Consider the following 24,324-nt stretch of genomic DNA (forward strand, 5'->3'; position numbering starts at 1 on the left):
TGAACCAAGGTCAGGCACAGAACAACTTTAATAGACATAATTTTCGCAGGAATTGGCTTTCGGCTAGGTTCAAAATTCAGCCAACTAACTGTTTGTTGCTTAGGTTCTGAATTTCAATGTCACTTTCCACGATGTCTCTCAGCCTGGGTGCTTCTTGCTGCTCACCCAGGAGCTTGGCTGATAACCAGGCATTGCCATTCACTTACTGGCCAGTCAGTGCAACCTTTTTAGCCAAAGAGAAATTTTGTGATGTATCATGTATTGTGAGAATGGGTGAGACCCTGTATATGTAACTTATAATTGTCCAGAGTTTGGCTGATGGGATATGTGTGCTGAATGGTAGATGTATCTGAGTGTGCAGAGAGAGACTGTGTGGAGATTTGTAACTGTGTGGAGACAGAGATGTGTATGTAGGACAGAGAGGTATGTGTAGAGGAGAATGAATGAGTGAGAGAATGAATAAATAAGAGAGTAAGTAAGAAAAGAGTGAGTGAATGATATAGTAATATAAGAAAGAATGTAGCAGAGTAGAAAGAAGAAATGTATATAGAAGAGAGATGTGAAGCTATGTAAAAAAAGAGAGATGTAACTATGTAAAAGAGGTATGTGGCTGTGTGGAGAATGTAACTGGGTGGCATGTAACAATGTGGAGACAGAGAGATTTTTTTTCAGAAAGTATTTTTCAGATGAAGAGAAAGATACCACCAAAGAGCATCTGTTTCCTTATTTACCCCTCAGATAGAAAAAGTCTAGTCTTTACCACATTTGTGGATTTTTTTGATATCTGGGCTGCTGAAGGATGGCCCTCCAGTTAGCAATAATTTAGTCTGATATCTACTTACTTTCTTAACTTTTAGTTTGAATCCCAAGGAACTTCATTTCCCATCCTTTCAGAGATCATATTGCTACTAGTGAAGTAGTTTTCTTTTGGCCACTATATCCTTAGGCTTGTTTCTCAGGCAACTCAATCAATTTGATTTTTTTTTAAGTGAATAGTTTTTAAGTATTTATTTATTTGTTTGTTTTTATGTGCATTGGTGTTTTGCCTGCATGCATGTCTGTGCAGTGGTGTTAGATCCCCTGGAACTGGAGTTACAGACACTTGTGAACTACCATGTGGGTACTGGGAAATGAACCTGGGTCCTCTGCAAGAAAAGCTAGTGATTTTAGCCACTGAGCCATCTCTCTAGCCCCAATTTAATTTTTTTCCTTTTTAAAAATTTATTATATTTGTGTTTTAATTTTACACATCAGCCATGGGTTCCCCTGTCCTCCCTGCTCCTGCCACCATCCCCACCTTCCCCACAGCCCTTCTCCTCCATTCCCATCCCTTCCAGTTCCAAGACTCCCCTGGGAATTCATTTAAACCTGGTGATTCAGTACAGGCAGCTCCATTCCCCTCCTTCCAGGCTAAGCAAAGGGTCCCTGTATAAGCCCAAGGTTCTAAACAGCCAGTTCATGCACTAAGGACAGGTCTGGATCCCACTGCCTGGGGGCCTGCCAAACAGTTCAAGCTATTCAATTGTGTCACTTATCCAGAGGGCCTGCTCCAGCTGGGGGCTCCACAGTCTTTGGTTCATAATTCATGTGCTTCCATTTGTTTGGCTATTTGTCCCTGTGCTTTTCTAATCTTGGTCTTAAAAATTCACACTCTTACAGTCCCTCCTCTTTCTCGAAAATTGGACTCCTGGAACTCCACATGGGGCCTGGCTGAGGATCTCTGCATCCACTTCCATCAGTTATTGGATGAGAGTTCCAGCACAACAGTTAGGGTGCTTGGCCATCTGATCACCAGATTAGGTCAGATCAGGCTTTCTCTCGACCATTGCCAGCAGTCTACAGAGGATGTATCATTGTGGATTTCTGGGGACCTCTCTAGCACTCTGCCTATTCCTGTTCTCATGTGGCCATCATTTATCGTGGTCTGTTTTTCCTTGTTCTCCCTTTCTGTTCTTGATCCAGCTGGGATCTCCTGCTCCCCTAAGCTCTCTTTCCCCCGAACCTTGCCCTTCATTACTCCCATTGTTGTCCAGGTTATTCAAGTAGATCTCATCCATTTCTCTGTCATTGGGCAATCCCTGTGTCTTTCCTAGTGTCCTGTTTCCTAGGTAGCCTCCCTGGAGTTGTGTAGCAGCCCAGTCATCTTTGTTTTACATCTAGTATCCTACTATGAGTGAGTACATACCATGTTCATCCTTCTGGGTCTGGGTTACCTCACTCAGGATGATTTTTTCTAGATGTCAGAAAATGGAAAGATCTCCCAATGTCATGGATAGGCAGGATTTACATAGTAAAAATGGCAATCTTACCAAAAGCAATCTATAGATTCAATGCAATCCCCATCACATTACCAACACAATTCTTCACAGACCTGGAAAGAATAATACTCACCTTCATATGGAAAAATAAAAAAACCCAGGATAGCCAAAAGAATCCTGTACAATAAAACAACCTCTGGAGGCATCACAATCCCCAACCCCAAGATCTACTATAGAGCTTCCATAATAAAAACAGCTTGGTACTGGCATAAAAACTGACATGTGGACCAATGGAATCGAATTGAAGACCCTGACATTAACCCGCACACCTATGAATGTATAATTTTTGACAAAGAAGCCAAAAATGTACAATGGAAAAAAGAAAGCATCTTCAACAAATGGTGCTGGCATAACTGAATGTCAATGTATAGAAGGCTCCAAATAGATCCATATCTGTCACCATGCACAAAACATAAGTCCAAGTGGATCAAAGACCTCAACATAAATCCAGTTACTCTGAACCTGATAGAAGAGAAAGTAGGGAGTAGTCTTGAACACATTGGCACTGGAGAGCACTTTCTAAATATAACACCAGTAGCACAGACACTGAGAGAAACAATCAATCAATGGGACCTGTTGAAACTGAGAAGCTTTTGTAGAACAAAGGACACAGTCAACAAGACATGGGCTATAGAACTAAACAGAGAATCTTAACAGAGGAAGCTCAAATGGCTGAAAGACATTTAAATAATTGCTCAACATCCCTAACTATCCAGGAAATGTACATCAAAATGATGCTGAGATACCACCTTACACCTGTAAGAATGGCTAAGATCAAAAACACAGAAGACAGCTTATGCTAGAGAGGATGTGGAGCAAGGGGAACTCTCCTCCTCTGCTGGTGGGAATGCAAGCTTGTACAGCCACTTTGGAAATCAATATGGTGCTTCCTTAGAAAATTGGGAATCAATTTCCCCAAAGACCCAGCTGTAGCACTCTTGGGCATATACCCAAGGAATGCTCAATCATACCACAAGGACATTTGCTCAGCTATGTTCATATCAACATTGTTTGTAATAGCCAGAACCTGGAAACAACCTAGATGTCCTTCAACTTAACAATGGATAAGGAAAACATGGTACATGTACACAATGGAGTACTACTCAGCAGAGAAAAAAACAATGACATCATGAGGTTTGCAGGCAAATGGATGGATCTAAATTTCTAATTGGAGAATATAGGGCACATTCAAAGATAAGTTAATTTTACTCATATGATATTTGCTGAATTTCTTTGGTTTGGTTTGAATAAGCTTTGATCTTTCTTGTCATCCTGTTTATCTTTATTGGTTTGGGGTTTTGATACATTGATAAGTTATAATTATTTTCTACTTCTCATCATGTATCTGCTTTTCTGGTGAGAATTGTACATTCATGTTTCATTGTGGAGGTGTTTTCTGACTTTGGGACTTCAGATGCTTTAAACTTGTCCAACGATACTAGTCTGATGCTGTGTATTTTCCTTTCCTTTCCTGGTTTTATGAAATTGTCCAGTCCTTTTCATCCTGAATGGTAGCTTTTCTGAGGATGGTATAGCTTTTCCTTTGTAGCTTGGAGTGTGTTGTTCTTGTCCACATTGACTTATTAGGTCTCACTGGAAAACTGTTTTAAATCTAATGAGGTCTCCCTTCAACTCCATGGCTAGTTTTTTCTCTTTCTGTTTTAGATTTGTGAAAATATATCATGGGTCAAAGGTATGACAACAATTCCCATGGGAATTCTAGACCTATACATTCTCATCTTTGAATGGACATTGAATGTACTTTCTTAACTTTTTATTCCTTTCTCCATCTGACAAGTTCTCTTCAATTCATGAAATCATTGACATACAGTGGCATATATGTCTCAGAGGCTGTTTTTATTCCCATTCTCCCATACTTTCTATTTCTTTCCTCCATGACTGCTGTTTTCCCAAAGACTAGCATTGGAGTTCTGCTATTCTTTCTTCTGCATTTTCTAACTCTGTTAGAGTTTCAGCTTCTATTGTCTCTTTCTGAAACAGTGCCCACTATGTGCCCAGGGTGTTGTATAGCTTTCCTTGAAGCCCCTATTGATCTTGAACATATATGTAGTCCTGCTTCAGCTTCCTGAGTGTAGGAATTGCAGGCATGTACTAAGCCTGTTCATAACTCTATTTTTATTTCACTTACTGATTTCTTCATTTCCAAGATTTTTGTTTGATTCTTGGTCATTCTCACTGTATGCTAAATTTCTCATTTATATCATGAGCTATTTCATTATTTTTGGTGAATTGCCTTTTTATACTCTCAAACCTCACTGAGATTTTTCAAGAAATATTTGTTGTTCTTAATGGGTATTTTCATTTATATCATTTCCTTTGATGTCTGCTACTAGAAGTTATTGTATTCTTTTGGAGGTGTTATAGTACCCCCCTTTTTCATTTTAACAATCACCTCATATATTGAGAGCTGCACATTTGGGGGATAAGTTTTCTGTAACACTTTGGAAGCCAGTAGTCATAGCTGTGCTGAGTGGTGACTGGCAGTGTGACTTTGGCTCTGATATGGCACCATGCTGAAGAGTCTGGGCTCTAAGATTTGAAGAGAGACAATGTAGGTTCTTTCTGCAGAGCAAAGTTATAGTGTAGAGTCCACATAGCTCTTCTACCTGGCCTCCAAGCCTGTGTGGACTAAGGGACTCTCATTTGGGGAGGCTGATATACCTACTTATGGTAGGTAGGGATCTCCCAGTTGCCTTTTCATCTACCATGGAGTCTCTATAATGGGGAACTAATTAGTTTTCCATAGTGGAAAACTAATGTCCCTATTGCAATCAGCTCTGTTCTGTTCTCTGCCTACACCCAGGCCTGTATCTTCCGCATTTTCATTTCCCCATCATTAGGTTCAGTTCCCTTCCCTCAGCTCCTTCCCTGAATGCAACCATTTGTTTTCCTGATTTCATTGTACAGGAGAAGATAACTCTAAGTATCTCCATTCCTTAGGAATGGTTTAAGGTCTCTAATTTTTAGGTGTTTCTTATTCATTTCTTATTAATTGTATTCTATTTAGAAGTATATTTCTGAAGACCCTGAGTATTTAACATGGTTTAAAAACTGCTTTATTACGGGATATATGAAATTCATACATATTTTGTTTTGTTGAAGAGAATATGAGTCTGAAATTTTAGGCTTAGCATCCTTTGACTATTCATTAAACTTGTTTGTCATTTATATTATTCATATCCACTAGCATTATTGATTTTCCCATTTTAACCTATTACTTATTAAAGAAAATATAATAAAAACATCTTGCTGTTAGGGTTGTCAATTTGCAATTTCACCACTAAGACCATTTTTACCTTTATATTTTTATTTATTCTTATACATTTCAATATTGATAGATACATAGAGCTAAATTCCAGAACAGCTAGCTTAAAATACTGAATGTCACCTTAAAATATCAGTTACAATTAGCATCTTAAACTTGAACACTGCCCTTATAAAGCCAAAAAAGTTTAATGTTTACTAATTCAGTCTTACTTGTTACCTAATTTTCTATGAAATAATATTGGGTGATTAGCTATTGGGTATTGTTTTGAGTGCTATATATAAATTAATTCATTGAACCAGGCATGTTATTGAACTAATTGTGAAAATAAATAAATAGTACTAGTTTCAAGCTTATGTAAATGATCCACTGATAAAAATAAAACTTATTAATTCCAGAATGTTTGGAAGACAGCCACATATTTAGGAATCTCAGCAGGAGACAAAGACATCCTTCCTCATAATAAGTACTTTGACCACTCTCAGAATTGGTATGTATTATTGATGACCTTAAGGCTATAAGGAATAATATACAAGATATAACACTTGAAAATTCTCACCATTGTGGCATTTTAGAAGCATGTTTCTTAATCACATCTTCAGATTTTTTTAATCCATTCAAAATGAAAAAGTGCTATGTACAACTCCAAACAATGCTCTTTCTGCATTTGAAGATGGAAAGCAGCAGCCATCCCAACTAGTGATATTTGGCATGTTTGAAGAGACATAATGGACTTAACTCTCTACCTTAATCTCTATAAAATCACCTGCCAAAATTATATTGACAACATATAGTTATCCTTATTAGATTAGTAGCTCATAAAGTGGCCAACAGCTGTACAATTATGAATTTCAAGCATTTCCTCTATTAAATCATCATTAGTTCTATAGTGAAATCAAAATAATGAACAGAGACTTTTAAAAATTGATAAAGAAAATGGTAGGTTAAGAGAGATGCATTTCTAATCATGTGAAAATTTGCCTACAAATGATTTGAATTTGAGGTTCATAAACTGGAATTTTCAGAACCTTAGGGATATCTGATGACATATACATTATTCTGCAACAGGAGCAGACAGAGATGCTAAATGCCTGCTGTTTTGCCTTTCTCTTTTAAAACGATGATAGACCAGGTGATTGCTCTGGATTTCATTGCAATATCATGAATAATAAAACCCGACAGTGTTCATGTTCATGTTAGTGAAATAAATGAAAGCTGTATGGCATTTGTCGTAGAAGATGTGATTCTCTCTTATTAGAAAAGAACAACAATCCGAAACCAAAATGCAGAATACATTTATTCTGCATATTCACAGAGAAGTCTACTTGAGATATTAAATGACTGGGACTTCTTTGTATTTCTTAAAATAACAACTGATTGCTCTTTTCCCCCCATTATTTTCTTTTATGCTTTATTTAATTAAAAGTAGGATGATATGCTTTTTAAACAAGTACTTTTAGCTCTTAATATGTAGTTGATTTTAAATGTTAAATACTTTACATTGTTTTAGAAGCAAGGCTGCCCCTCAGAAGACAGTAGGACACAACTTTTCTGAAGAAAATGTCTTCTTTAAAAGGCACATACAAACTTTGGCAGCTTGGCTAAGAAGGCATAATTAAGCCTTCCTTTCCTAAGATAGCAGAAAATGGCATCTGATGGTCATGAGCCACCATGTTAGAAATCCTAGCACAGAGGCTCAAACATTTTATTATACATGTGCACAATTATTAGGAAAGTTGTCCTTATATTTTAAATATTGATTATGGTGAGAAAGTATTTAACTATAAAAGCAATGTTCACATATGCTGGAAGATGTTAAAAAGGTTTATATCCAAGATAAATACATTATCTAAAATACAGGGTAACAGGTAACAGCTTTATTGAGAGGAGTGTAAAGACTGTGTTTAAGCATCCTAAATCATTATCTATGGTAATATTAATATCCGTAGTTAAAAGTCACATGACGGTAATAATAACAATCAAAACAAAATAGAGTCAGTTAAAACTTTTGCCACATGGTTTCTCAGAAAATTGGGAGTCAATCTACCTCATGATCTAGTAATACCACTTGGGCATATACCCAAAGAATGCACATTCATACCACAAGGATATGATATGCTATGTTCATAGCAGCATTATTTGGTAACAACCAGAACTTGGAAACAACCTAGACGGCCCTAAGCTCTGAGGAGTGAATTGGGGGGGGCAATGTGGGGGGTGAGCGAGAGGAGGGGAGGGAGGGGGAAGTGTGGTTGGTATGTAAAATGAAAAAAATTAATATTGGGTACAGTGACTTTATTGTATTTTTATATATAGTATATTTTACATCTTACATGTATATAAGTATATAATAAAATGTATTTATAATAATGCTTTATTTATAAGTTATAATAAGTTTTATTTATTAAAAAGGAATCATCACATTATAGCCTATAAGGTTAACAGATTATGAATTTTTAATTATATTTTCTCTGACATAATTTGCTCTGACAAACTCAAGAATTGCATTCATAGTTTCTTATTTAGCAATACTAGGTAATAAGCCTAAAGTTAGATACCATGATGCTTTAAAAACAAAAACAAAAACAAAAAACAAAAAATAGGAAAGCTGCTTAAGCCCAAGAGGAGAATGGAAAATAATATAGAAGGAAAAGTTAAAATGGCATATGCTTATTAAACATGTATATAAATTGATATGCACATGCAAAAATCTGAAACCCACTATGGACAGAGTGATCAGATCTATGCATCCACATGAATAAAATTGCAACTGTACAGTATGATACATAACCTTATAGCTGCCCATTGTCATTATTCAGCAGAATTAAACTTCTACGAAGTAAGGCTACTCCTACCCTATACCCCTGCACATATTTGTAGACAATGTGTAAGCTTCATAGTCTTCAGTTTCCATAACTAATTTGTCTGAAGTTCTCAGCCATTCCCACCTGCGAAAATTTCTGGATGCTTCATCACTATGGTCACCTTCCCCTATTTTTCTGAGTCTTTTTAGAATGGGAACCAATATTTGAATTTTTTTCTAATCAATAGAGAAAATGCAGAGTTAGCATCTTCCCTGCTGAGAATGGATGAGTGCAGCAGGGATTCATGTTTGCTCCTGAACAGCTGCCATGCCCTCTTGCTGGAGAGAGCTTCCCACCGGGTTATCCTCAATGGGTGATCTCAGATAAACTGCTGAGAAGTCAAGCCCATTTCTATACTGGGCCAGCTGACTTTATTATGCTCAGCAGTACAATATTATATTATATTTTATGCCATATTATAAATATATAAACATATATTATATATATATTCACTCTATATTAAATAGAATGTATTTATATGTCCCTCTCAAAAATATTCTTATATTTTTTGGTTATGAGCCTAGCCTTTAATGGCTGAGCCATCTCTGCAGCCCTCAAAAATATTCTTAATAAAGTTTTCATTGCAGTTCTGTACACAAAATTCCCTGACTTTCCATGTCCTTTTCTACCTCAATTAGTTAAATTCCTGCAGTTCCTTTTCTTTACAGTATTGTCTGGGGTGGTTTCTGTCTTGCATCATCTATCAGGTGACCTGAAAACAGCTCAGAGCTCCCTATGCAGCAATAATTCAATAGTCTCTCTAGTTTTTTCTTTATTTAGATAACTAGGTTTGCACTGTGGGAATTCTGTATTTATTGATTCCCACGTTCCTCCTTTATAGAATCCCCAGTGGTGAATTATACCAAACAACATTGCTGTAACGGCCACACCAAAATCAAATATTAATGCTTGGTAGGTCCAACCTTTTGTTACATTTTTTCCGGCATCTTAATAAAGGAAATGAGTCAGTTTTAATTTAAGTTTTCACTTCTCACTTCTATTTCATCCCATCCCCATGTAGTTCTCTTAACATCTGGAATGATGGAGACAGCACCAAGGCAGACAAATACCACCCATTACGACTCTTTTCCATATCTTCATGAAGAAGTGACTAAGCTCACAGGTGAGAAGTCATTTCTGTAAGGACTGTTGGAGGCTGCAAGCACATGAACATTCTCTGTGATCCAGTGCAATGTCTTGTCTGGGTGGAAAAGCTCTGATCCTCTGCTCTGGGGAGTATCTTTCCACACTCAGTTTCCTTCTTTGCCTCACCCCACTAGGAACATCAACCTGTCTTTGACTTTGAGGATTTTAAGTTCTAAATTCAAACTTATATTAGCATATGTTTCCAGAGAGGAAAATAAAAGGGGTCTTAACGAAAATTACAAAAGTCCCATGGTATGTTTATATATTACATACAAACACATATATAATATACTTTATTATAAAACTTATAAATAAATCATTGCAACTTAGATTATAGTAAGTGGCCTCCAATTTTCCCCAATCCTGCATGTGTATCTATTTCTATGACTGTGCTCTCTGATCAAGAGATAGACATTGCATGAAATCTGGACTGCCTGTGGACTTGCTTTGACCAAGTTAACATGTGAGAACAGTGATGTGGGAATTCAGAGTCAAAACCTTGAGTGGCTGCACAGCACTTTCATCACTGGCTTAGAATACTGCCCACTAGCACAGCTCAGGGTCAGTGGATGGGAGATAAAATGGAGTGGAGATGAACCAGCTGTCCTGAGATGTTCTAGGAAAGCCCCCTGACAGTAGCACCACTTTAACCACCAGTGACTGTGGCTGAACGGTGACCTTAGGCTAAACAAGCAGAAAATACCCCCAAGTGCTTATAGAGACGAGCTCAAATTGTAGATTATGAATAAACTAATTAATTATTATTTGAAGCCTTTTGGTTTGGGGATGGTTTGTTTCATGGCAACAATACCTTAGATAGACAAAAATTCCACAAAAGCTATTAGTTAAGTACAGAGACAATTAGATCGAGGTCATGAGTATCACTATGGGAACAATAAACTAATTGCCTCATGCTGGGCAAACTATATTATGACATAAGCAAATCCTTTAAAGAGATTTATGGTCTTAATTCACACTTATTGCTTACCAATACAGAATGCACAGGGTCTCAATGGCATTATGAAATATCATGTATTACAAACAACCTCACATTTTATAAGACAGAAGTATAAAGTTAACATTCAATTTTTATCTAAACTTTCTCCAAATAATTCTAGCATTGGTAAAACACAAACTTCAAGTTATTTTCAGGTTTAAAAACATGTAAGAGACAAGTTATTTTCACATTACTATTTCTGCAAGGCCTTCATGTATATCTTGTAAGGTCAACATTATGTGTCTGTTGATTTTAGGAGAAAATCAGGTGTGACAATTACTGGGTCTCTGTAAAAATGGGACCTAAAGCCCTGGAGGCCCAAGATAGAAGTCCACCTCAGCATATCGTGTTCTCATATATGTCCCAACAAAACTTACTTGGACATAGGTGTAAGGAAGTGTGGGAGAATCCCCCCAAATGTTAATGAAGATCTCTAGAGGGAGATCTTTCTGGTAGGTTGCTCTGATGAACCTGCTGTGTCTGGCTCATGTTGAAGGTCTTCTCCCCTACTTATCTTTGGAGTATGCCAGAACAAACTCTTAACCATCAGATGCTGTCTAAGACTCAGAGTTGACACAAATTGGACTGAAGAAGAGAGAATGCATTTCTGAGGAAGCAGGTGAACACAACCACAATGCCTAAACATAATACATTATTGTCTATTCTAGGCAGATATGTATGTTAGGCAGCACTGGTCCCTACAACTTGGTATTTATGTACTATAGAACTTTTGTTTTCAAGGCTGGGTGGCCCTGGAATTTCTAACCAACAGAATATGGCAAATTGATATTATGTTACTTCTTATATTATTTATAAAATATTATGGCTTATGATTCAATATCAGAGCTTCTTTTTGATATTGATGAAGCTAGCTGCCACATCATGGCAAGATTATGGGAAGAACACATGGTTAGAGCTAGTGCAGAATTAATGCATTCCATCCCACAAGCCCAAGTGACCATTTCCTGACAAAATCCACTTTCTGTGAGTCTAACAATGGATTCTGTTCAGCTGAGCTTCAAGTGTGCCTACTGTATCTTCTGTTCTCATTGCATCCCTGTGAGCATCCCCAAAGGAGCAAAGTCATGCCTAGATTCCTGACCTATAGTAACTGGAAAGTAGTGAATATTCTTGGTTTCAGCTTTATGAAACTTTTTAATGATACTTTTATAAAACAATAAATATCATGAAAATATACCGAATTAAAGTTGTTACTGGACAGAGAAGTTGAGCTGGTACCTAACTAGAGCCTTTACTTCTACTCATTAGTGTTCATGGTATCTAAAGGTACACTTTGTGATACCAAAGAGAAAAGTAAACACAAACCTAGCTACAAACCCTTCAATATACAACAATGACCTTCCTGATTAATAGTGGCACAAAGATTATGAGAATAACTAACCAATATCTGATTTAAAGGTCACTCCAGGAGATGGAACCCAACCCTGGCACTGCTTCTGTGTCCAAGAACCTAAGACCAGATGGGCCAGGGATTTGGGGAAAACCAAATAAATATAGTCTTGATAAAGGGAAAAAAATGACCCAGAATGACATTCTGCTATTACTGGTAGATCAGTTTTTCCTCAAGCATCATCAGAGAGGCTTCTTTCTGTAGTAGATGAGAACAAATACAGAGACCCACAATTGATCAATGTGAAGAGTATGAAAGACCTTGGAACACTCAGTCCTAAATGGGATTTCTCCTCTCAGGGCTCAGGGAACCCTACAGAAAAGGAGACAAACAAATTGTAAAAGCCTGAGTTGATGGATGACATCAATGAAATAGTGTCTTTCATACACAACAGGATAGATGCACATGTGAACTCACAGAGACTGTGGCAGCATACACAGGAACTGTACAGGTTCAAGATAGCTAGGGTTCCAGCACTGAGTGGGGGAATTTGATATGAGCTCCCATCCATAAACAAGAAGCTATCTCCAATGGACAACTGCTTCCAAAGAAAAATTAGTTTTCTCCAACGGAGTCTCACTGGGCATATAAACCACACTTCAGTTTAGGCTCCATGCAAAAATAAACTCACTGGTATTATTATAGGTTTGTTTGTTTGGTTTTCTTGTCTCATATTGTTTCGTTTGTGTTTGTTTTTATCTCTTTGATCTTTTGTTTATATGTTATGGTTTCCAATGTTGTATTTTTATAGGTTATTTATATGTGCATGTGTTTTTTATGATTTTTGGTTTTTTGCTTGTTTTTTATAGAAAGAGAAAGAAGGGAGTGAGTTGGAGAGGTAGGGAGGGGAATAGATACGAAAGGAGATGGGGGAGGGGCACTGTGATCAGCATAAATTATATGAAAAAGTTATTTTCAATAAAAGTGAAAATAAATAAAGAGAAAAAACCTGTTGGCATGAGGGTCTTATTTTTTTATTGGTCTTAGTTTTTAAGAGAATATCATTCTTATTTCTTTCCATATAAAATGTAGCTATCTTTCCCACTCTTTTTAGAGCATTCCTTCAAAAATGAATCGAACTTCATTTCACCAAACACTTTAGCAATATCCAAATGAGAAGGGAAAATACTGAACACATCTAAAAATTAGCTAGTTCTCATTTCACTTATACAAATGCAATACAAACTAAATTATCCATGCAATTTTTCTTTTGGATTTTGCATTTCAATATATAAAGGCAGCTGCATATAATAATTCTATAATTTGATCTGACTTGTCAGGTAAATTATTCAGCTAAAGCAATGTAATGATAGTTTGTAAATCTTTTATACATTTGTTCTTTCTGATTTAATATTTTATATAAAACATATGCGTGATGTTGTATTATTTTAATTGTGTCATACTTTAATGTACTCTCCAGTAAGAATTTTTATAAATATATAATCTGTATCTATCTACATATATATATGTCTATAGTGTGTGTGTGTGAGTATGTGTGTGTGTGTATGTGTGTGTGTGTGTGCGTTGCGTGTGTGTGTGTGTGCAGCCTGTGTGTGTAGGTTAGAGGACAAACTGGGGGAGACAGTTCTCTCCTTCCACCATGCTGGTTCTTGGGGCAGAACTCTGGTCATCAGACTTGACACAAAGTGTCTTTACCTAATGAGCCATTTCACTGCCCTCTATTAAGATCTTTGTTGATAACAAAATATGTATAGTCACTTAAAACAAATACTTAAAAATCCTCCCCCTTTTTAATACATTTACTTAAGAGTGTGTGTGCTGGGGAGAGGTTAGAGGAAATCCCTTGGGAGTAGGTTCTCTCCTTCCAACATGTAGGCTTCAGGAAATTAAGCTCTGCTAGTAAAACTTGCAGCAGCCCCTACAAGTAATTCTATGTTCTTGAATTTTTCATTTATTTTCTAATTCAATATTTGTTTATTTAGCAAATATTTTACAAATGACTAGTGTGATAGGGCAGTTTGTAAGACTGACAAATTCCCATGTCACATAACAAATAAACACTAAATGGACCCACAAATAAGATGTAGAATATTGAATTAGAGGCCAATAAAATTTACTTAAGGTCTATCAAATTGATGTATAGTCCTGTTTCTAATAACAAATGGACTGATTTGTATATTTGTGTGTGTGTGTGTGTGTGTGTGAGTGTGTGAGAGAGAGAGAGAGAGAGAGAGAGAGAGAGAGAGAGAGAGAGAGAGAGAGAGAAAGAGGGAGAGGGAGAGACAGAGAGAGAGAATGAGAGATACAATAGATTTACATAAAAATTGAAAGAATTTTTTATTTGTAAAACCAATTCATCCTGTTAAGTTTATGGCAATAATAAAGCATAGGACAAGTATATTCTTCCAAGACAATATAGAGAAAATTAAATATTTGTTTTTTTAATTAAAAAGAAATATAAAAGAGGACATGTTATGGTTACAACTCAATTTACCATCAAGAATGAAATTTAATTTTAATTATTAATTTTTAGTTAACTGATAATCATAAGTATTCTTATATTACATAAGGCACTGAATATGAAATTGCTTGTGGTAGGTATTTAATGCATTTTGAGATTGAGCAATGAGTGATATTCTCAGACATCAGAAATACACAAGGACTAAATTAATTTCAACCTAATAGAATTGTTTCCATGCTTGATTGTTATTAGATATCTGATCCTTGTCTACACTCTTTAATATCTAATACTTCCTTTAATCTGGTGAGATAGTTATTGCTGTTATCAGCACATTATATAGGTAAGCAAACCAGCTATAAAAAAGAAGGCTAAATTAATGAAAGTCACAGTGAAAGCTAGTGGGAATATTGTGACTCAGACACTGATTTGGTCTGGGTCCCTCCCACTCATGTCATATTATGTATGGAAAACAGAAAAATCTTATCTTTTATCATGTCATTTGATTTATAAAGTTTAAAAACAGTATGTCCTCTACCATAAATTATTCAAGTTGATCAAATCAGACCATGGGAACAATTCTACTAGGTTCAAAATGAATGTAGTGTTCATGTAGTTGTAATATATGAGAATATAACTCATTGCCCAATCTCAAGACACAAACCTGCCTCTGTGCAAGAGCTTCTAATCTAAACATGGAGGACATGCACTATAATTACTGGTTTCTTCTTGTAAAAGGTGATCCATAAAACCACATTTTTAATGCTTTCTACTTTTCATATTGTCATACTCCAAGTGTAATATTAACACAACTCTAATATGTAATAATGGGCCTAAGAGTTTGAGATCTTTGAAAATAAATGAACTCCATAATAGAAAGAATAGGTGAGTGGTGGCAGTTTAGGGGGTGGGGGCTAGGACATTAAGACAGGATTAAAATCAAGCTTTTGGTTTGTACAGCACAAAGAGCAGAAAGTCCTTGAATAGTATTCAGAATGAGTTAGTACTGGGGCACTCACTTCTCATATCCTTTTATTGTCCTTTCAACTTTCTTTTCTGGGCTGGTGAGATGGCTCAGCCATTAAAGGCTAGGCTCACAATCAACTTTCTTTTCCCTGTTTGCAGCTGACTGCTAAGAAACTGGCATTTAAAACTTCTGACTTCCTTCAGGAGCAGAATAACATAGTGACACTAAGCTGGAAAGGAGGCTGATAGCAGAGGCAATAATGAGTTTTGTATAGATAAAGGGATAGAATGTGAATGACAGGAAGATATTGCATTGTCACTGTGACTAGGGATAGAAGGAAGGTCAAGTTTAAGAAGGATGCCCTATGGGCTTAGAGACACAAGAATGATATTTTTCAATGGAATAATATTTCAAAATTATAGAAATTCTGTACAGAAAGGCTTTCTCATAATGTGTTCGGTCCTAAAAAAGAGTTAGCCTTCCATTGACCTTTTCCAGACCATGATTAAATTTCAGTTTACCAGAGTTTTTCACTATCTCAAGATATGTGTACAGTAATGATTCAACCTTAATCTACCTTGGCTTTTTAGCCTGGGATTTCTGTTTTACAGGCTTCTACCCATGGTATTTTATTTTATGATGCAAAAAAGTCAAAGGAGATAGACGATCAGATTGTCTCCTTTGCATTGGAGCTGCTCACTTCATTTAAATGGAAATGTGGAAATTCAGGCCTGTATTGATGAACAAAGATAAGATGCCTCCAGTAAGTAAAAGAGTGATATAAAAACTGTCTTAGAAAACTCATAAAATAGTAAAATTTACAGTGATGAAAAAGTTTCTTAAATATCTACACACACACATACATTCATACAGGCTATATAAGTTTTTCACTGAATAATATTTGATTATGAATTTGAATATCCAACAACAGTGGTTGTGGGTGACAGGTAAAAAACACACATTTCCAATCAGCCTAAAGAATTCATATGAAAGAAGTAATTAGCATATTGTTTTCTATAAGTATCAGCCACCTAGTAAACACGACTCAGTTAATGGATTAAGTAATGCTGTGGGTCAAATGCAATGCCATTTTTCATGTTCTTTTGTCTTTTTCTGAGAACATCAGTGCTTCCATGTTTATACTCCTTTGTTGTAACTTGTTTAAGAAACATTTAATGGTCTTGTGTCTACCAATAAGAAATATGGCAATGATTCATGGCTGTTTCTTTGCCAAAAATGCATACAGGTCTTGTAGATTCCTCAATCGTGAATGGTGAGAGTGTGTGCTATGTCCATACCATCAATGCCTTCATCTAGCCTGAATGTCATTCACCTGACACTTATCAGGGTAGAGTACCTGACCTTTGCCATCTTCTATGCCAATCTATATCTTTCTAACATCTTTACTCAGCAACTTATGCAATTTAGCTTACATTTCTATGAGAGTTGTCCTGTGAACTCTGGTACAGTAGAAATGGGCACTACTGGAAAACAATGTATGTGTGTGTATGTGTGTGTGTGTGTGTGTGTGTGTGTGTGTGTATGTGTGTGTGCACATGTGCGCACACGTGCAGAGGAACAGGATAGGATTAAAATATGGAAACCTATTACTTAAGATTTGGTAAATGTACATACACACACACACACACACACACACACACACACACACACACACATTCCCCATAATTTAAATCATGCTAAGGTTTAGAAAAAAAATTTCTCTGTTGGATAGCACATTCACCTGTCATCATTTAGGATAATGGCAGAGGCTCAGAGTCTCTCTGGCCATCTCATGGTCCTTCTATGTCTTGTCTCTGTTCTTTTTCTCTGAAACATTTCACAGAAATGAGAGAACTCTCTCCTCCAAAGCAAATCATACAAGCTAAGTTTATTGTTTGCATCTTCCTGTGTCCTTCTATGTAGGAGTTGGACATGTGTAAATTCTTTGGTCTGTCTTATCTGAGAGCACATTATTAGCCTCCCCCACCCCATTCCAAGGACTTATGCCTCAAATCCAGAAGGAAGGAAAGCTACAAATTGAGGTAAGAAAACAATCATTGTGAGATTCCCCTTTTAGTCTCTTAGGTTAGACCACACCTTTTGTCGGGAAACATTAGCATACAGTATGCATTGTTACTATCCAAAGCATATACATGGATAACATTCCCTGTGTCTGGTAGCCTTTGCATCTGAAAGCTCACATACTGTGCTAAACTTTAATTAAATGCTGAGTTGTGCATTTTTGTATTTAACATATCTCTTCTTATGGGAGTTGGCCATGACCATTACCATAGAGGAGGAGAAGTACTATACCTTTCTTGACCCTACAATTAATGGTGCTTTCTCCACACTGCTTCCACAAGTTTCCACCAATTGCTTCCACCAATGTTTCCCACAAATGATCAGTTTTAGAAACATGGTATAAAGAGCTCATTAGTACTGAGGAGGGACACAAAAGGGAACATTAAGTTGTAGCAGTATGATCTCACAAAGCATTTACTTTTATTTTTCTAAAGGCAAATAGTAAAGAGACCCTTACCACATGTTGTGTGGAAGCTGAGGCAAAATAAAGATGGGGGCTTGGGGGGTAAGAAGGAAGAGGACAGGAAAGGGACATAGAGAAGTAGCTACAAATTTAAATACTCTATGTTTGTTTGCCACATGAGAAGTTCGGATAAAGCAGGTTGAATATGGTATTAAGAAAGTGTTTTTAGTAGTTATTGTATCTGTTACACTTTTGAGAGGAAAAAGATGTTGTGAACTAATCTTTTTCTATACTGTGAAGATATGCCACTCAGATTGGTTTAATAAAAAACGGAAACCAATAGCTAGTCAGAATTTTTGGGGCAGAGAAGATGCTGGAAAGAAAAAGTGTGGAGTCACCAGCTAGATGGAGAGGGAGCAAGATACACAGTAGGACAGGCAAGTGTCACAAGTCACACGGTAACATGTAGGTGAATAAAAATGGCTAAATTATAGAAGGTAGTTAGAAACAAGCCTAAGCTACCAGCCAAGCTTTCATAAAATAAGAATTCTCTGTGTGGTTATTTGGGAGCAGACAGGTGGGACAGAAAAATCGACCTACAAATGGTGATGAACATCAGCCATGTATATCCACATAAAATCTGAGTAAGTTTAAAGATGTTTCCAAACACACAAAAATGGAGCCAAATGTGGCTTCTTAGTCTCCCAGTCTCTCTCATGCTCGTTGTAGTACAGAGATGCATCTGCCAGCTGTTGCCTGTGGGCTTCAGCTGCCAACACACCATAAGCTAAGCTGTGAAGAGGTTTAAGGTTTTGTTCATGCAGACAAAAAAAAGGTTACAGATTATAACTGGAAGTTTTCCTGTGTCCCACCTGGTCCACAGCCACTCAAACCCAAGTAAACACACAGAGGCTTATATTAATTATAACTGCATGGCCATGGCTCAAGCCTTTTGCTAGATAGCTCTTATATTTTAAATTATCTCATAACTATTAATCTATGTATCACCACATGTTCCATAGCTTTACCTGCGTCCCATTACATACTGCTCCTTAGGCAGCTTGCTCACATCTCTTTCAGCCTTCTTCCTGTCTCCCCCTTTGAATTTCCTGCCTGCCTCTAAGCTGCCTTGCCATAGGCCAAATGGCTTTATTTATCAACCAATGAGAATAACACATATTCTCAGCATACACAAAGACATTCCTAAATCAACAGATATGCAGTAAGGCAGGTTCAGATGGAAAAAAAAAAATCTCTAAATAGGTTACAGTATGTGCATAGGCTTAAAGAGAAAAAAGAAAAAGGATATAGACAGTCATAAAAATAGATAAAAAGTTTAAAAATAATAAACTCTTTTAAAAATGTAAAATAACAACAACAATAAAAAGAATAAGCCCCCTGAAGATGGAATATAGAAAAGGAGTCTGGATCCTATATGATTTTTGTAGTATTTTATTTTGAAAATTTTATTCCTGATGAACAAACAAAGGCTGCTGAGAAGCACTAGATTATGAAAACTGCTAAATTAAACTATGTAATAAGACATATTTTAAAAATGTCTTAACTTTGAAATGAAAGTAAAAAATATGTTGGGATGGAGAAGACGTTATGTTTTTGTTTCCACAGAAAACGAAAGGCTGTGGGTTCATTCAAGGTTAAAGTGAATCAGGTTTGATTTGGGGAGACCCCATGAAAATCCTGACTACAGACATAAATAAATAAACCTAGAAATATTACAAGACAGATGACTTATATTTACCTGCTCAAACATAAACAAGAAATCATCTTTGGCTGGCTTGTGTAAAATGCACAGTCTGTACTTGTATTAATGCAGATATGTATGTTACCTTTGAAAGTTTATGTGTTTACAAAGCAAGGGGACCAGAACCAAAATGGCTCAGGTGATCCAGCCTCTCATTTTGATTAGTAACAAAGGAGTCCCAAACTGAAAGTTGAACTTCTTCACATCATTTATACTTCAGACACTTGATTTTATGTTTCAATATAATGATTTCAGATGCTGGCATTTAATTGATACACAGGAGACTATGGTAGAAACATGCTTGTACTCTATCTTGAGAGTGTTAAATAATGTGGCACTCAAGTTTACAGTGGGCAGATGAGATGGCTCAGCAGGTGACAGAACACACTATGCAGCAGAGCCTGAAGATCCAAGTCAATGCCTGAGGCCCTAACAAAAAGATAGATATGATGCTGCATATTTGTAATCTCAGCATCCCCATCAGCAAGATGGGAGGCAGAAGCTGGAAATTAGTCCAGGAGATGGAGGGGCAGCTAACCTAGAGCACACAGGGTTGCAGAAACCCTAGAGAGTGGGCCTCAGTAAGGTGGAAGGAGTAAACCAACTCCTGAAAGTTGTCGTTTGACCTTTATATGCATGCGTGGAACACATACATGTGCACACACACACAAACATGCACACACCATACAGACACACAAATAATGATGAAAATAATGATAATAAATAAAAGAAATAAGAATTTAAAGTTGATAGCACTATTTCACATGGGACACAAGAGGAAAGTTGAATGATGTTTAGAACACCTTTAGCCTCTTCTAGACGGTTCCACCTTTTAGAAGAACAAAAACCAAGCACACACTATGAAACTGAATATAATACACACTTTAGTTATGTGTTGTGTTTTTGTAGTTGTTTATTCAACAGAAGATAACAAAGGTTTCAATTCTTTTCTAAGCCTTTCATCTTTCTAATAGAGAAGTCTTTTCTGATGAGAGCATAGATGTGCAATGTAAGACCCTTATGCCAGTTTTCAAAGGGATATCTGGCCATGGAGGGAACCTGATAACCCAATGTGTTTGAGGAATGGAGTGCAGTTTGGAAAAAATCTTTCCTAATTGTCCATGTTCCTGGGTAGTAGTAGTATTCAATGACTCTGGAAAATAAGATTACCTCTGGCATGTGTTATGCAATCACAGAGATAGAGCTTGGGTTTAAAAGAAGTTCTTGGTGGGTTTCATATATTATTGTCATTGCCTTAAAACTTATGATAATTTTTTTAAAAGGCATCTACTGTTACCATTATACATTGTACCTGGAGAACTATGATGTGTAGAAAGGCTTTTAAAGGATTGCAGTATAATCAGTTGCTTTCTTATGGCCTTTGAGAAGACACAACATGCCAAAAGGACCACACCATGCACACATGGGCTTATTCTGCTTTCTCCAAAGGATTGCACACACACAGCATCTTCAGGAGACTAATAACTCCACAAAGGATGCAGTTTTGTTTCCTATTTTAAGACTTTCTCTTATTCCATCGGCTTTAAAGATACTTATGTAGTTGTCTTGTATTTGTAGTTGTATATGTAGTTGTTTATATTTCCTATAATTCAGTGTGCTCATATGATTATACTTGAAAGGCAAATCAATGTGTTGGAAATTTCTAGGTGATTGCCACAAAAGCAAAGACAAGTGGACGGAATGCTTTCTACTTCTTCCTTTAGTCTGAAAGGCAGATGTGCTGGGAAGTGAACCTTGACCATGTAGAAGAAGACATGCTAGGGGAAAGCACAGCAAGTGATAATGGAACTCATCTCCTTGCAAGACCTGCTGAAGGAAAGCTCTTCTGCAAAACACTGGGAGGCTTATCTTGCATCAAAGACTTAAAAGAGGAATTAATCTTTATTCCCAAGACCCTTTGCATTAGCACCATTTATCCTAGCTAATGCACACCATAAATTCTTGTGGGGTGCTTCACTATAATTTTTTTTTAAAGTAGAATAGCTGAATAATGAAAAGTTCTGAGTACTGGAGATTTGCACATAGGAAGTATTATTAATTTGCATTAAAATGATCTAAAACTATATTGAACCAAATTTTACCTTCAGTGATTTTCAGAATGCTCTAAGTCTTGTACAGCCTCAAGGTCATCTTTATGAACACTAATTATAGTATAAGTCTATAGATGCTGGGACTTGAGTCAATCTATAATAACCTCATGACAAACTCCTGAAATTGCATTTTCAAAATAAATTCCTGAGGCACTCTAATTTCTCTGTAATTTATCTTCATTATGGAACAGACTATAAAAGGTGAAAATAACTTTTGCAAGTGTTCTCATTATTTGGGAACTGAATATGGACACATCTGCTTTTGAAGAAATAAGTAAAAAAAAATAGAAAATACCCTTATACCTTAATATTTTCAATGATGAAACATGCTAAGATTTAAAATACCATGTTGATGAACCAATTTCAAAGCTGTGAAGGAATCCTATAGTTAAGAGTGTAGATTTTATGTTTACCTGCTCCAATAACTCTCTCAATGCGAATTCTTGAAGGATCAATCTCTTTTGCAAATTCATGGACTGCTAAGGATGGGTCTTCATAGGTGTCTGGATCAATGTATGTTTTAATTCCTGGGAAGCGCACTGCAAGAAAATATAAGATTGATTTAATTTAAGAGTATTTCAGCAGGCATCTATCTTGTGAATGTGTAAAGGTGGGAGTGGCATATGGAGGTAGTTACTTATTAATTACTTAAATTTCTCTTTATTTTCCCTTTAGGTTGATGCCTGCATAAAAAGGAAATCAACAAAGACCTCCTACAGTGTATAAATTCTCTCTCTTGCTCTGCTTCTTGGCTGTCACAAATTGAGCAGCTTTTGCCACAGGGTCCTACCTCTAGCATACCTTATCAGAGGTCTACAAATTCAGAATCAGGTAACCACAGACAGAATTCTATGAAATCCTGAGCTGAAAATACATCCTTCCTCCTTAAGAAATCTAATGTAAAGAATCGGGAACATTACTGTGACTAGATTGGACCCTGTGGTTCAGAGGCTTTGGGGATGGTTTGTCAGTGGATCTGAAAAGATTCTGGCCAAAAGTTCTGGGTCTGTAAGGAGAGCCAATGGTAATTTTGGAGGGAGGTCAGAAGATCAGCATGCAGGCAGGAACGCCCAGAGTGAAGATCATATTCATGGAGTTTCTTATAGGAAGAACTGTATTGGAAATCTGACTAGAGGACCTTCATGTTATACTGTAACAAAGAATTTCTGCAACTTTTGTTCATGTCCCAGGGGAAGGCTGAAAGGAGAGGTCACCAAAAGCAAATATGGTGGAGGAAATTTCAAAGCAGTCCAAGAAGGCTCTGACACAGTTGTGCTGGCTACTTTCAGCCATATTTATGGTGAGAACTGTGATTTAAAAAATAGAATAGAAGGATTTGGAAGACAATTAAATAACCTCACAATTTGGTCAGAAAGAATTAAGTTTAAAGTTAAAGACGAGGAGGGTGTGCCTGTTAAAGAGATTAGAGCCATTAAAAGAAAGCTGTGGACTTGGCTTTGGAAAATTAAGGTGTGCCTTGAGCATTTCAGGACTGAGCAGGATTCTACTCATGTTAGATTCAAGAGTATAAGTGCATACACTTACTTGAAAGATATTTCCTAAGAGGAGAGATCTATTGGTGTAAACTACTCACCTAGGATAATCTGGGTCGATATTTCCTTAAGATTTATTTCACTTTATTCAGTCATCTTGACCCTAAGAGGGCTCCATACTCATGGTTCAGGCTGACAGAAGACCTTAGCATTATTTATTAATTCTAATTTTGTAATGATGAATATAAGAATCATTAGTAAGGTTGTAGAGACTCCCCTTAACTTTCAAAGAAAGCCTAGAGGTCTAGTCAACGTGTAGAAGTTTTGGTATTCCTGTGGTAATTGCTGATAGGGTAATGTATAAAGCTATGATAATAAAGGTAAAGATGGAAGAGAGATTCCAGGAAGCCAGAGATTCTGGGAATATGGAAACACCTGTTGAGAAATACTACAGGCAACAAGCAGAACCAGCTCAAGAAAGTGGTCAAGTGTGCTAAAAACAGAGAGGATGCGATGCCCGAGTCCTTTGCAACTTACATCATTCTACAGCATGACCTGAATCCTAGACACAAAGCTACATGATTTAATGTTTACTCTGTTATAATTGCTTTGTATTATTCCAAACTTTATTTGGCATTTCATATTCTCGACTTTTGGAATGAGAGAATATATTTTGTATCACCCTATCTGGTCTCTGTGACTCTGGCCTCATAGGAGATTTTGAACTTTTCAGTAATGTTATTAGGACTTTAAAGACTGGGTTCTAGGAAAAACGCATTTGATATTGCTAAGGTGCAGATGAAACATTTCAGAATGAGCAGTAGAATATTATGGTTTAAGGAGATACATTTAGATACGATGGAAGGTGGACTCATGATGGTTAATTTTGATTGACAGATAGATTGAGAAGTGCTTCGGGGATTAATAAAGGTCTTTGGGTGTGTCTGTAAAGATGTTCTAAGATAGTGGTCATTAAGGGTGAGAACTTCCTCAAATCTTGGTGCAATAATCCCATAGGTTAGGGTGCAGCATGGACAAAGGAAAAGAGAAGGAACACACAGCATA

The 24,324-nt window shown here is 36.6% G+C and overlaps 1 protein-coding gene across 1 annotated transcript in view; it reads right to left on the reverse strand.

The window, feature by feature from the left end:
• Nucleotides 1-24,324, reverse strand: part of Epha6 (EPH receptor A6) — a 956,551-nt gene that overhangs the window by 288,142 nt on the left and 644,085 nt on the right. Inside the window, exon 10 of the mRNA XM_036203471.1 lies at nucleotides 22,180-22,305. Coding sequence (XP_036059364.1) covers nucleotides 22,180-22,305 — 126 coding nt within the window. The remainder of the gene's footprint in view (nucleotides 1-22,179; nucleotides 22,306-24,324) is intronic.

Source organism: Onychomys torridus, chromosome 12 (assembly GCF_903995425.1).
Source record: "Onychomys torridus chromosome 12, mOncTor1.1, whole genome shotgun sequence".
In the NCBI taxonomy this organism is placed as follows: Eukaryota; Metazoa; Chordata; class Mammalia; order Rodentia; family Cricetidae; genus Onychomys; species Onychomys torridus.